Below are 14,425 nucleotides of genomic sequence, written 5' to 3' on the forward strand. Positions count from 1 at the left end.
GAGTGGGGAATCCAAAAACTTGATCCAAGGAGATGGGGTCTTGGTATTATCGAGAAATTTTGGGGTGGGAGTGAAAGTGAGAGGGGTAATCCAAAAATTTGATCCAAGGAGATGGAGAATTTCGAAAACCCCATAGGGGGGATCCAAAAAACTTGATCCGAGGAGATGGAGTCATGGTATTGTCGAGAAAATTTGGGGTGAAAGGAGGGGTACCCAAAAAACTTGATCCAAGGAGATGGAGAATTTGATTTCGAGAAATTTTGGGATGGGGGGTGAAAGTGAGAGGGGGAACCTCAAAAATTTGATCCGAGGAGATGGAGTTATGGTATTGTCGAGAAAATTTGGGGTGAAAGGAGGGGTACCCAAAAATTTGATCCAAGGAAATGGAGAATTTCGAAAACCCCATAGGGGGGAATCCAAAAACTTGGTAATATTGAGAAATTTTTGGGATTGGGGGGGTGGAAGGAGGGACAATCCAAAAAAAACCTTGATCCAAGGAGATGGAGAATTTCGAAACCCCCATAGGGGGGAATCCAAAAACTTGGTAATATCGAGAAATTTTGGGATGGGGGTGAAAGTGAGAGGGGGAACCTTAAAAACTTGATCCGAGGAGATGGAGAGCACAAGAAAATGAAATTCAAAAAAAATTCGAAAAAAATCGGAAAAAAATTCGAGGCGCGGGGGCGATCCGGACGACGCTGCAGAAGGCGCAGCAGAAGGCGCGGGCGGGGGCTCGCGAAGGGGCGCGGGCGGGCGCGCGGGCGGGGCGGGGCGCGCGGGCGGGCGCGCGGGCGGGGCGCGCGGGCGGGCGCGCGCCGCGGCGCGACGGCGGGGTCGCGAAGGAGGGTCGCGAAGGGGGGGGGGTCGTGGGTGGGGGTATTGGTTGGGGGGGTCAAGGGTGAGGTAGTCTCGAGGGCGAGGTCATGGTCAAAACCGGAAGTAACACCTAGGTGTGAAAAGGTGACCCTCCAGCCGCTGGTCCTAGACCGGATACACCGCCCTGTAGAAGGCCTAAACCGGATACACCTCCCTGTAGAAGGCCCCTAAACCGGATACACCGCTCTGTAGAAGGCCCTTAAACCGGATACACCGCTCTGTAGAAATTATGACTACTCATATACATCCTGAAGTCTACTCAACAGTCTTTTATCTACCAATACATAATCCAACAAACTACTGTCATCTCGCCCTACATCATATCTTGTATACTTATTTATCCTCTTTTTCTTAAAATATGTATTACCTATAACTAAACCCCTTTCTATACAAAGTTCAATCAAAGGGCTCCCATTATCATTTACACCTGGCACCCCATACTTACCTACCACACCCTCTCTAAAAGTTTCTCCTACTTTAGCATTCAGGTCCCCTACCACAATTACTCTCTCACTTGGTTCAAAGGCTCCTATACATTCACTTAACATCTCCCAAAATCTCTCTCTCTCTCTCCTCTGCATTCCTCTCTTCTCCAGGTGCATACACGCTTATTATGACCCACTTCTCGCATCCAACCTTTACTTTAATCCATATAATTCTTGAATTTACACATTCATATTCTCTTTTCTCCTTCCATAACTGATCATTCAACATTACTGCTACCCCTTCCTTTGCTCTAACTCTCTCAGATACTCCAGATTTAATCCGATTTATTTCCCCCCCACCGAAACTCCCCTACCCCCTTAAGCTTTGTTTTGCTTAGGGCCAGGACATACAACTTCTTTTCATTCATAACATCAGCAATCATCTGTTTCTTGTCATCCGCACTACATCCACGCACATTTAAGCATCCCAGTTTTATAAAGTTTTTCTTCTTCTCATTTTTAGTAAATGTCTACAGGAGAAGGGGTTACTAGCCCATTGCTCCCGGCATTTTAGTCGCCTCATACGACACGCATGGCTTACGGAGGAAAGATTCTTTTCCACTTTCCCATGGACAATAGAAGAAATAAAGAGGAACAAGAGCTATTTAGAAAAAGGAGAAAAACCTAGATGTATGTATATATATATGCATGTGCGTGTCTGTGAAGTGTGACCAAAGTGTAAGTAGGAGTAGCAAGATATCCCTGTTATCTAGCGTGTTTATGAATTAATATATTTGTAGTCCCTCTTTTCCTGCCATAACTTATCCTTCAACATCATTGCTACTCCTTCTTTAGCTTTAACTCTATTTGAATCTCCTTACCTATTCCCATTTATTCCTCTCCACTGAAACTCTCCCATCCCCTTCAGCTTTGTTTTACTTAAAGCCAGGACATCCAGTTTCTTCTCATTCATAACATCCACAATCATCTCTTTCTTATCATTTGCACAACATCCACGCACATTCAGACTTCCCACTTTGACAATTTTCTTCTTATTATTCGTTTTAGTAATTATTACAGGAAATGGGGTTACTAACCCATTGTTCCCGGCATTTTAGTTGACTTTTACAACACGCATGGCTTACGGAGGAAAGATTCTTATTCCACTTCCCCATGGATATAAAAGGAAAAGTAATAAGACCAAGAACTATTAAGATAAAATCAAATAAAACTCAGATGAGTGTGTATAAATAAACATGTACATATATGTGTAGTGTGACCTAAGTGTAAGTAGAAGTAGCAAAGCTTACATGTATTCTTGCATATTTATGAGACAGACGAAAGACACCAGCAATCCTACCATCACGTAAAACAATTACAGGCTTTAGTTTCACACTCATTTGGCAGGACTGTAGTACCTCCCTGGGTGGTTGCTGTCTACCAAACTACTAAATACATATAAATATATATATATCCAAATATTCATCCTTGAAGCCTTTTTATCCACTTTTCCGAGGCTATGGGTCCCACAATTTACACCAGAGGTGGACCCCATCCTATATATATATATATATATATATATATATATATATATATATATATATATATATATATATATATATATATGTCGTGCCGAATATATAAAACTGGTCAATTAGCAAGAACTCATTTAAAATTAAGTCCTTTCTAAAAATTTCTCTTATACGTTTAAAGATGTACTTTTTTCATTATTGTTAATGTAAAAATTTTTAATTTTGCTCCTAAAGAATCTTAGAAAACTTACCTAACCTTATTATAACAAGAACAATTTATTTTAGCCTAACCCAACTAAATAAATTTTAGATTTGTTTACAATAATTTAATACTAAACAAACACAGTGAAATATACTTTTTTTGTTAGGTTCAGAATGATTTTGGCTAAATTATTGCATACACAAATTTTCACTTGTCCTATATGGCAAGATGAGCGTTGCTATTTAAGCCAAGATCGCAAGTTCTGCCTATTCGGCACGACATATATATATATATATATATTGTGAGGGAAAAGTAGGTGTAAGTGGGGTTAAGGTTGTTCGGGCAACCAGGAATCATTAGAGTTACGTTGCGCGCGCACACACCCCCCCCCCCTCTCTGGCGGGCTGGGGCAAAACTAGTTCCTGGTGTCCGATTTGTTAAAGTTTCTACTCCTGGTAATATTGACCTTACCTGGTGTGGATGGAAGTTTGGAGAGTCACTTCGCCTCCACTCTTCTCCTAATCAGGTAGGGTGATCTACCAGGAGTATTACTGTTTGTTCTTTTCTAGTGTTTGCTGGTTACCAGTAATGATTTTGGCCTTTATCATTCTTTTTCTTTCTTAGATGTTATATTATCATGACTATGGGTAACCAGTTTTATTTTCTCTTATTTGTCAGCTCTGTTCCTGGCGTGGTCTTCCAGGATAGACGCCAGATAAAGGGGCAAGACGTGTGTTAATAATACTTATTAACATTATTCTACAACTACCGGCCCTTACCTATACTACTTGTGCTCCATCCAAGTGGTAGGAGATTCCAGAACATCGGATTACCATCTGCCCAGGATAACCTACATAAATAACATCAGAGGAACTATCTAGGGCCATACCTACTCCTACCCAACTACCTGAATTGAAGGCCATATTTTTTTTATTATATTTAAATTTTAAGTAAAATTCTCAAAAATCATTTTATCTTGTTTTTCCTTAAATCATTTCTTTATTTATTTATTTTTCCATTAGTTTCTTTTGTTCAGTTGGAAGGCGTTCCACTGACAATGGCGACCTTGCCAGGATACGACTCTTGAAGCAACATCGTCCTGATGGTTCAACTGGTTGTGAGTATAACATTTAAGATAGAAAAGGGTGAGTTAGTTGAGGTGTCAAGTCATTACTGGTAGTCTGGTTGACTTACCGTTGTTTGGTTCTAAGGTTCGGTTTAGAAGTTTACCTATTTGTTGGACCTGGGGAACTTTGATGATAACCCCTCCTGTGTGAACCGTGTGTATTTTGCTTAGTGAAGGCTATTGAGCCCACAAGTGTATTCTTCCAGGGAGAAATATTTATTTCATTTTCTACTTTGGGAAGTTTAAAGTGTGCGGACTGTGTCCCTCTTTTGTAACAGACGTTACTGTTAATTTTAAGTAAGTCAGTTGAAGTTGGGTGCTTAATATTTCTTTTTACAAGATGGATTCTTTAGATTTCTGGTTGAAAGCTGGAAAGGAAATGGGATTTACTGGACAAAGCCTTGATAGTTACATTACTGCTAAAATGGCTATTGAAGAGAAAAAGGAACAGGAAAGACTAGCTATTGAAGAGAAAAAAGAACAGGAAAGACTAGCTCGAGAAGAGAAAAAAGAACAGGAAAGACTAGCTCGAGAAGAGAAAAAAGAACAGGAAAGACTAGCTCGAGAGGAAAAAAGACTAGCTCGAGAAGAGAAAAAGGAACAGGAAAGACTAGCTCGGGAAGATAAAATCGAACAGGAAAGGATAGCTAGAGAAGACAGAGTTCAGGCAAGAGAGGTAGCCTTCAAAATGAAGGAAATTGAAGAACAGGCTAAGCAGAGGGAGTTAGAACAATCAAGGTTGGAATTAGAAGCCAAGAAGATAGAACTATCTAAACAGAAAATAGATGAAGGGGTACTAGAATATCCTTCCCAAGAACCTAATATTAGGATGCCACAAATACCACCTTTCTCAGAACAAGATGACATAGCGGCATATATTACTAGATTCGAGAGTACTGCTACTCTCTGTGACTGGCCATCAGATTCTTGGGCTACTAGGCTTGGCTTACTACTGTCAGGTTCAGCATTAAACGTCTATTCCACTCTACCCTCTGATGTTATTTCTAGTTATAGCCTGCTGAAGAAAGCTATACTTCTGGCTTTCAAAAAAACTACTCATCATTACAGGTCGGAGTTTAGACACATTAAAATAACTCCTAATCAAAATTATATGCAATTCTTAACAACACTTTTCAGATTATTTGATTCGTGGATTGATAGTGCTGAGGTTGACCACGATTTCGAATCTTTACGAGACCTGATGGTAAGAGATCAATTCCTTTCTTCTGTAAACTCTGACTTACGAATATTCATTAAAGAACGAAACGTTCATACGGCTGCAGAAATGGCACAAGCTGCTGATATATATGCGTGCGCTCATAATAACTACCCTAAAGAGCGTAGCAGATATAAGCCTGTTGTGCCTAAGCAATCTGAGGGATCCAAACCCTCCGTACCTAAGAATTCCACGGCCTTCACAGTAAAGTGTTTCAACTGTAATGAGTGGGGTCATAGAAGGCCCGACTGTCCTAGAAAAAAAGGTGAAAATGTCGGTAAATGTTTCACTGAATCAAACATAAACGCACCTTTTAGTGAAGGTACAGTCAATGGTATGAATGTGTCAACCATTCTTAGAGACACAGGATGTTCCTGTATTGTTATCTCGAGTAAGCTTTTCCCTAACCTAGATTCTTCACGTTATAAGTCCACTAAGTTAACTGACTATTTAGGAAGAAGCGATTCTTTTCCAACAGTCAGATGTTTTGTTAGGTGCAAATGGTTCTCAGGATGGGTAGATGCCGTAGTTGCCCCGATAACCTCGTGTTCTGTTTTGGTTGGGAACATACAAGGGGCTGCTTTCCCATCTGAGAAGGACTGTTTGGAATTTGGAGTTTCCAAGGAAGGGTTGGAACCTAATATCTCTGTTTCTTCACAGATAGTTCCAGATGAGATTCAGTTGGATAACCTAAATCAGAGAGCTGATGGTTACAAAACTCCGGTAACACCTTTAGTAAGTCAGTCACTTGACCTGGACAACGCAGACACCAGTGGAAAACTACGTGTGGCGCAATCTATACAACTAGACTCAATTAACGTCCTTACCAGAGCTCAGTCCAAGGTAAAACCTATCCACCCATTAGTTCTTTCCAAAGGAAAGCCAATCGAGCTGTCTCATATAGATTTAGAGGGTCTTCAAAAGACTTGTCCTTCCTTAGAGGAATCTCGGAAGTTAGCCTTAAAAGGCAAGGTGACCCAGAGAAAGAAATTTTCTTACAAGTTTGAGTTCAAACACGATCTTTTGTACAAGACTATAGTGTCTGCGGACAAACCCAATGACGTTGGTCGAAGCCTGTTAGTCATTCCGCAGGATTGCCGTGAAACCATTTTAAAGATTTCTCATGACTTGCCAGTCTCTGGCCATTTTTCACATAGGAAGACCTATAATAAAATCAAGGACCTATATTTTTGGCCTAGCATGTCCTCTGACATCTATAAGTACTGCAGATCATGTCACGTATGTCAACTTTCCACGCAGAAGGGTAGAACTAGGAGAGTTCCTATGGTAAAGATGCCAATTTTCTCAGTCCCTTTTGCAAGGGTTGCAGTAGATATAGTTGGTCCTATCACACCTCGTTCATCAGGAGGCCATAAATATATTTTAACTATGATTGACTACGCGTCCAGCTTCCCAGAGGCGGTACCCTTAAAGTCCATTACGTCCATAGAAGTCGCAGAAGCCTTATTTTCTATTTTTTCACGTGTAGGTATACCTCGTGAAATTCTGTCGGATAAAGGGGCTCAATTCACTTCAGAATTAATGGAACACGTTTATCAACTTGTGGGTGTTAAACCTCTTTTCACTACACCTTACCATCCGATGTGTAACGGAAGAGTGGAGCGACAACATGCCATCCTAAAGTCAATACTAAAAAAACTATGTATTCTTAAACCAACGGATTGGCATAGATTTTTACCATGTGCTCTTTTCGCAATGCGCGAGATTCCAAGTGATTCCCTTGGTTATTCCCCTTTCGAATTGCTTTATGGGAGACAAGCTCGTGGTCCACTATCTATTTTGAATGAACTTTGGTCCAAAGATATCAAACCTGAGGTTCAAAACAGCTATCAGTTTCTTTTAGATCTAAGGGAAAGGTTGGAAGAAACCGCAGATTTGGTCAGTAAAAACCTAGAGATGTCTATGGAAACATACAAGACCTATTTTGACCATAAAAGCTCCAAGCGCACGTTTAATGTTGGTGATGAAGTTTTAGTTCTCCTACCTGACAAATCCAACAAATTGCTAATTACATGGCGCGGACCGTATAAAGTAGTGAAGGTCTGCAATAAGGTAGATTATATCTTGGATGTCAAGGGTAGAGAAAGAATGTATCACGTCAATATTTTGAAACGGTACCATCGAAGAGAAGTTAATCTTTGCGTAAATGCCTTTGACGAAGATACTTCTTCTTTCGGCTTGGATACAAGTGGTGATTCGTACGAATGTAGAATTTGTATTATAGATGACGAGTCTTTTACAGAATCGAAGGAGCTACTGGACATCTTAACGCATGATCCCTCACCAAAGAAGTCAAATGTCAACATTAACAACGACTTGTCGAATAGGCAAAAGTCTCAAGTAAGTGCCTTAGTAAACACATTTTCTGACGTATTCACAGAGGTACCAGGACTTACCACCACTATTGTACACAAGATTGAATTGTCGGATCATGAACCAGTAAGGCGGAAAATCTACCCTGTTCCCGTTCACTTACGGAAAACTTTTGATAATGAGGTTGACAAACTATTTAACTTAAATATCATAGAACCTTCGAAGTCGGCTTTCTGTTCACCAGTTGTTATGGTTAAGAAACCCGATAATTCTTACCGACTGGCACAAGATTTTCGTTATCTGAATACTATAACTAAATGGGATGCAGAACCCATGCCAGTAATTGATCATGACTTGTATAAATTCCATGACTGCAAATTCTTCTCGGAATTAGACATCTCACAAGCATACCATCAAGTGCCATTACACCCAGACTCTAAACCATACACTGCTTTCCCTACTCATAGAGGTCTAATGCAATACCGCACAATGCCTTTCGGCTTGGTTACCGCGTGTGCCACGTATATTAGGCTTATGAGAATAGTTCTTTCTGATCTAAAGAATGTATCAGTGTATTTTGATAATATTTATATCATGACAAATGTCTGGGAAGACCATCTAAATACACTATCGCTTGTTTTGAAAAGACTAAGAACTCATGGACTTACAGTTAAACCACAAAAGTGCTTTCTTGGCTATCATAAGGTACAATACCTTGGGTTCATTATCTCTGATAACAACTTTTCACCACTTCCTAATAAGACCAAAGCTGTTTTAGAAAGTACGTTCCCTGCTACCAAAAAGTTATTAAGAAGTTTCCTTGGATCTGTAAACTTCTATAGAAACTTCATACCAAATCTAAGTAGCTTAACTTCAGTTCTTACAGACTATTTGAAAAAGGGTGTCAAGGAACCTCTTAGTTGTTCTGAGGAAGCCAACCAAAGCTTCGAAGAAATTAAGAGTATATTTTCAAACCCCCCTGTCCTAAAATTACCAGATATTAATAAAATATTTTGTCTCCGAACAGATGCCTCCCATTCTGGACTCGGGGCTGTACTACTTCAATATTATGAGGAGACACCTTTCCCAGTATCTTTCGCCAGTAAGAAGCTTCTGCCCAGAGAAGAAAGATATTCCACTGTGGAGAAAGAATGTTATGCTTTAGTATGGGGTATAAGTAGATTTAAATACTACCTATACGGTAAACCCTTTGTGCTTGAAACAGATCACAAGCCACTGATGTACTTGGAAAACTTTAAAGGGTCAAATAGCAGACTCTTGAGATGGGCTCTGGCTATTCAGCCCTATAAGTTTAAAGTCGTTTATATTTCTGGCTCTGAAAACCACTTTTCAGATTGGCTGAGCCGAGGTTGTATTTAGTGCTTTTCCCTCTGTTCGTTGACTTATTGACTCCGTCCATAAGTTTTGGAAGGGGGTATTGTGAGGGAAAAGTAGGTGTAAGTGGGGTTAAGGTTGTTCGGGCAACCAGGAATCATTAGTTACGTTGCGCGCGCACACACCCCCCCCCCCCCCTCTCTGGCGGGCTGGGGCAAAACTAGTTCCTGGTGTCCGATTTGTTAAAGTTTCTACTCCTGGTAATATTGACCTTACCTGGTGTGGATGGAAGTTTGGAGAGTCACTTCGCCTCCACTCTTCTCCTAATCAGGTAGGGTGATCTACCAGGAGTATTACTGTTTGTTCTTTTCTAGTGTTTGCTGGTTACCAGTAATGATTTTGGCCTTTATCATTCTTTTTCTTTCTTAGATGTTATATTATCATGACTATGGGTAACCAGTTTTATTTTCTCTTATTTGTCAGCTCTGTTCCTGGCGTGGTCTTCCAGGATAGACGCCAGATAAAGGGGCAAGACGTGTGTTAATAATACTTATTAACATTATTCTACAACTACCGGCCCTTACCTATACTACTTGTGCTCCATCCAAGTGGTAGGAGATTCCAGAACATCGGATTACCATCTGCCCAGGATAACCTACATAAATAACATCAGAGGAACTATCTAGGGCCATACCTACTCCTACCCAACTACCTGAATTGAAGGCCATATTTTTTTTATTATATTTAAATTTTAAGTAAAATTCTCAAAAATCATTTTATCTTGTTTTTCCTTAAATCATTTCTTTATTTATTTATTTTTCCATTAGTTTCTTTTGTTCAGTTGGAAGGCGTTCCACTGACATATATATATATATATATATATATATATATATATATATATATATATATATATATATATATATATATTATATATATATATATATATATATATATATATATATTGGTAATCATCAAATTATCTGATTGCTATGGAACACATGGCTGCAATTCCTAAATGTTTACTAATAAATATTTAATTTACTTAAAATATGTTCACTGTTTTTCAGTTGCGACAAGAACTTCCAACATGGTTTCAGAACTCATTCTGTTTACAGCAGTATTGTTGATTCTTGTACAGCTGCCTCACACAGATGGTAATATAATATTCGAAGCATTTTTCTTGAATATTTTTTATAATGCTAAGGAGTACAAGATGCCCTGCCTTTGTAAATGAAAAAAATTATCCCTAGATACATTGTGTTTTTTCTCACCTTAGGAGTCGGAGTAGCAGCTGGGGCTGTTGAAGCTACCCTGGAAATGCATTCTGGATCAGACTCTCGTTGTTCACTTATCTTCTTCCTTGACGATGTCTCCTCGAAGACCCCATTTTTTAGTGTAGGTGAAATCAACGTTTTTTTTTTTTTTAAAGTTGGGTTCATGGCATCCCAGAATTCGATGAGTTGAAGAAAAATGTTTAGTAAAACTATTTGATCAGTTTCTCAATATACTTTTTATCATTGTTTTAGGAACTTATGTCACTGATGCAGTCTAGCGTTGGGATAACGTTGTTTGAGGTGAAAATTCAGGCTGGTGACGCCAGTTTAGAAGAGCAGTTCTCCTGGATGATTTCAGAGGCTAAAAGAGTAAGTGGTTCATGATTACTGGGAAGGATATAAACACATTATTCTTGAACCAGAAGGTAAGATTCATATTAGAACTGATATTGTAAGTAACTGTAAATTTAGTGTTGACAAAGATTGGTATTATACGTATTTTTATTGAGATGGGTCCATGTCTTTCACACTACTGTTGAGGTTATTGTAGCTCTGTCACTTTCCATAACTAGTAAAAAGAGTTAGGAAGCCTGGTCTGGGAATGTGCAGTAGAGGCGGTGACCTCCGGAAGCAACTCCAGGTAAACACCTCCTGATCAACTTTTACATTCATGTTGAAACGAGGACACTCCCACAACACTACCGAGATAAATGGGTTATCGTCACATACCACCGAGGTAATTATAAGACACCTAATTTTCTACTGACGTCAACAGCTGCGGCAGGTGTCATGGTGTGTGACGGTGGTCGTAGTGAGTGACGACACAGTTTTCCTCGCCGCCTTTGCTGAGTGGTCCCTCAAAGGTCGTTTCCTGGTGTGGTCAACGAGGCTCCTCCTCGTCACTCACCTGCCGCTCCAGCAGCTGCAGCAACTCCACGCGACCTTCTCCATGACGAATTCCATGTTGCTTATTATTAAGAACACGGCAAGTGCTGTTAGGTACGATATAATTTTTTGTAGGTCATTCATGTGTGAGGAAAAAAATCTACGCTTATTAATTTATTTACTGAACATCATATAATAGAAACAAGAGAAAAATAAGTTACTAAAAATGTTTTTAATAACACATACACATAGGTGCAGCATTTTTATACACCTGCCGTTTAGTCTTCGCGAAGCCAAGGCTTTAAAAATAGCCTCCTGGACAGCTTACCATGGACTCACTCTCGCCACAAATCTTTCACTCTTCCCTGATAAGTTTTCCCCGTAAGTATCTTACAGACATCTTACTATACTTCGTTTTCTGCTACCCTATAAAAATATTCCTTCGTTTGAATTGTGATGTCCGTGAATTTTTGGCATGACAGCTATTGAATGATTTATCGTAAATTTTACCAGAATCTCATTAAATGTTTTATAGAATAAAATGAAAGTAGAAATACATTACATGAAAAAAATTAATTAAAGAAACCGACCAGTCCGACGTTAAAGAACTTTCTGATTTAATGTCTAACTGTTTGAAATTTATGATCACATCTTCTAGGAGCAAGACCAAGTATTAATAAGTAATTGAAATTTGGATTTTCTTATCCTTCAAAAGTTACTGTGGCAGTTGTCGACATCATTTGTGGAACCCAACATTATTTGCTGAGTCCTTACCTCTTAAAGAGAAGAACTGTGAATCATCTTTCCAGAAAAAAACTTATTAGCGTCCAATGTATAGTAAGATCTTCCTTGATGCTAGTTCCTCCTTTCTCTTACTTCCACAACATTAAGGCTCAATCTTCGTTCCTAGGTATACCGAGTGTCTGTTAAAATGAACAATATCTTTTATGATGAAAAAGGTATAAAATGTCGACAAGTTGATGATTAAGACACATGTGCAACTTTTGGGTATCTTTATTGCTGAAACGTACCCCATAGACGGTTGGCTTCATCAGTCAAAGGCAGAAGAGAGGGTTTCAGACCATGGAGCTGAACTCTTCTCCAGGCTGAGGGACTGACCACCTCAGATTATTTCTCCAGTATTGATGGACTGATTGCATTATCTTTACCTCGCTACTACAGCTTCTTACAAAACATAATCCTCAGTATTTGCCTCATAAAACCTACTACGTTGGCGTGACGTTTCAAAAATAAGGATACCCAACTGTTGCACATGTCTAAGTTATATAACAATATTTTCTTCTATAGCAAACGATTTAGTTATTCAATATATTTTTATGGGTTTATTTGCTTCGCCATCAAGATCAAACTGAAGAAACTGGATGAATTCTTGTCTCTGATAATTGGATCTGACTTTTTTATTTCAATCTTTTAACGAATGAGTATTTTTGTTTATTTTCCTATTTAAACAAAATGTTTTGGTTTTGCATCATGAATAACTATTTTTCAGATTTATTGAGAAACCAACGCTGGCAGTGGCCGTCGACCAGACTCACGTAAGGGAAATTCAAAACAGGAAAACAGACGATATGATGGATTATTTTGCACACAGCATCAATTTTACGTAAGTTATGTTTACACATCTGTTTCTTACTGAAACTTATTTCTGTTGTCCTGAGTCGTCGAGAGTCACGTTGGGTCTACCTGGAGGGTATTCTGGGCATCAACGCCCCCGCGGCCCGGTCCATGACCAGGTCTCCTGGTGGATCAGGACCTGGTCAACGAGGCTGTTTCTGCTGGCGACATGTAGTCCAACATACGGATCACAGCCCTATTGATCCGGCAGTGGCTATAGGAATATCTCCAGCTCCCTCTTGACGACAACCAGGGGTCTATTGGTAATTTTCCTTATGGCTGATGGGAGGCTGTTGAACAGCCTTTGACCCTGGATACTTATTGTTTTCTCTTAGTGACTAATGGCGCCCCTACTTTTCACTAGGGGTCTGTTGCGTCTCCTGCCCTGACTTTTGCTATCGTAGGGAGTTATTTCCGCGTGTAGATTAGGGACCAGTCCCTCCAGTATCTCTGTCGCCTGCGCTTCAGTGAGTACAAGTCAAGTGTTTCCAGGCGTTCTCAGTAGTTAAGGTGATTGACGGAACTTATTATTTTTTTTTTTATTATCACACTGGCCGATTCCCACCAAGGCAGGGTGGCCCGAAAAAGAAAAACTTTCACCATCATTCACTCCATCACTGTCTTGCCAGAAGGGTGCTTTACACTACAGTTTTTAAACTGCAACATTAACACCCCTCCTTATATGTGCAGTAAAGGTTCTCCGTAGCGGATGAATTGCAATAACATAAAAAGGGAAGAATAATGCAGCTGGTCTACTGGCCCATACTAGACAGATCTTTCTCTAACCTAAATCGAGTAAGAACAATATTTTCCTTATTAACTCATGTGAACATAATGGTATACAATACCAACAGGTTGATGATTAAGACACATGTTATACACATGTGAACATGTGAACATAATGGTATACAATATCAACAGGTTGATGATTAAGACACATGTTATACACATGTGAACATGTGAACATAATGGTATACAATACCAACAGGTTGATGATTAAGACACATGTTCAAGAGTTAGGTATTTTTATTTCATAAAGTTTCACCTACACAGCAGGTTTCTGAAGATAAATTACGTAATATAACAGAAGATAAATTATGTAATAAAACAATCACTAACGATATAGTTATGAAACAAGTAGACCGACTGCATTAAAATAAATCGCCGAACCCTGATGACTTTTTTTCAAGGGTTCTTAAGGAGGGCAAAATGGAACTCTGTAAACCATTGATTAATATTTTTAATTTATCTCTTCAAACAGGTATAGTGTCTGTTGCACAAGTGTCTTAACTGTCATCTTCAGGTATAGTGTTTGATATGTGGAAGATGGCCAATGTAATTCCTATTTTTAAAGCAGGGGACAAGCCGTTACCATCAATTTAACGCTCAATAACCCTAACCTCAATTGTAGGCAAATTATTAGAGTCAGTTATAGCTGATAATATGAGAAGCAATCTTGATAAGCATAATTTGATTAATGATACTCAGCATGGATTCACGAGGGCCCGTTCCTGCCTAACTAATTTACTTTCTTCAGTAAAGCTTTTGAGGCTGTTGATCACGATAAAGAATTCGATATTGTTTA

At 39.3% G+C, this 14,425-nt stretch overlaps 2 protein-coding genes across 4 annotated transcripts in view; both read left to right on the forward strand.

Annotated features, from left to right (window-relative positions):
• The first annotated feature begins 3,355 nt into the window (after nt 1-3,355).
• Nucleotides 3,356-9,820, forward strand: LOC138852778 (uncharacterized). Of its 3 annotated transcripts, XR_011392082.1 has the most exons (3): nt 3,424-3,561; nt 3,714-4,152; nt 9,530-9,820. XR_011392082.1 is itself a non-coding variant. In XM_070085569.1 (2 exons), the coding sequence occupies exon 1, from the start codon at nt 4,502-4,504 to the stop codon at nt 9,089-9,091; it is 4,590 nt and encodes a 1,529-aa protein (XP_069941670.1). In that variant the 5' UTR covers nt 4,166-4,501; the 3' UTR covers nt 9,092-9,377; nt 9,530-9,820. The 3 variants fall into 3 exon arrangements, 1 of the variants encoding a protein (XP_069941670.1); XR_011392081.1 differs by having other exon boundaries at nt 3,356-4,152; XM_070085569.1 differs by lacking the exons at nt 3,424-3,561; nt 3,714-4,152 and adding an exon at nt 4,166-9,377.
• Nucleotides 9,821-10,668: 848 nt separating this feature from the next.
• Nucleotides 10,669-14,425, forward strand: part of LOC128688813 (glutamate receptor ionotropic, delta-2-like) — a 44,378-nt gene continuing 40,621 nt past the window's right edge. The window contains exons 1-4 of the mRNA XM_070085677.1: nt 10,669-10,689; nt 11,096-11,319; nt 11,458-11,586; nt 12,716-12,829. Of these exons, the coding sequence (XP_069941778.1) occupies nt 10,669-10,689; nt 11,096-11,319; nt 11,458-11,586; nt 12,716-12,829 (488 nt within the window). The remainder of the gene's footprint in view (nt 10,690-11,095; nt 11,320-11,457; nt 11,587-12,715; nt 12,830-14,425) is intronic.

This window comes from Cherax quadricarinatus, chromosome 16, assembly GCF_038502225.1.
Source record: "Cherax quadricarinatus isolate ZL_2023a chromosome 16, ASM3850222v1, whole genome shotgun sequence".
NCBI classification, from domain to species: domain Eukaryota; kingdom Metazoa; phylum Arthropoda; class Malacostraca; order Decapoda; family Parastacidae; genus Cherax; species Cherax quadricarinatus.

Excerpts from the sequence above, each read along its gene's own strand:
- LOC138852778 (XM_070085569.1), top strand. The coding sequence starts at position 4,502 with ATGGATTCTTTAGATTTCTGGTTGAAAGCTGGAAAGGAAATGGGATTT.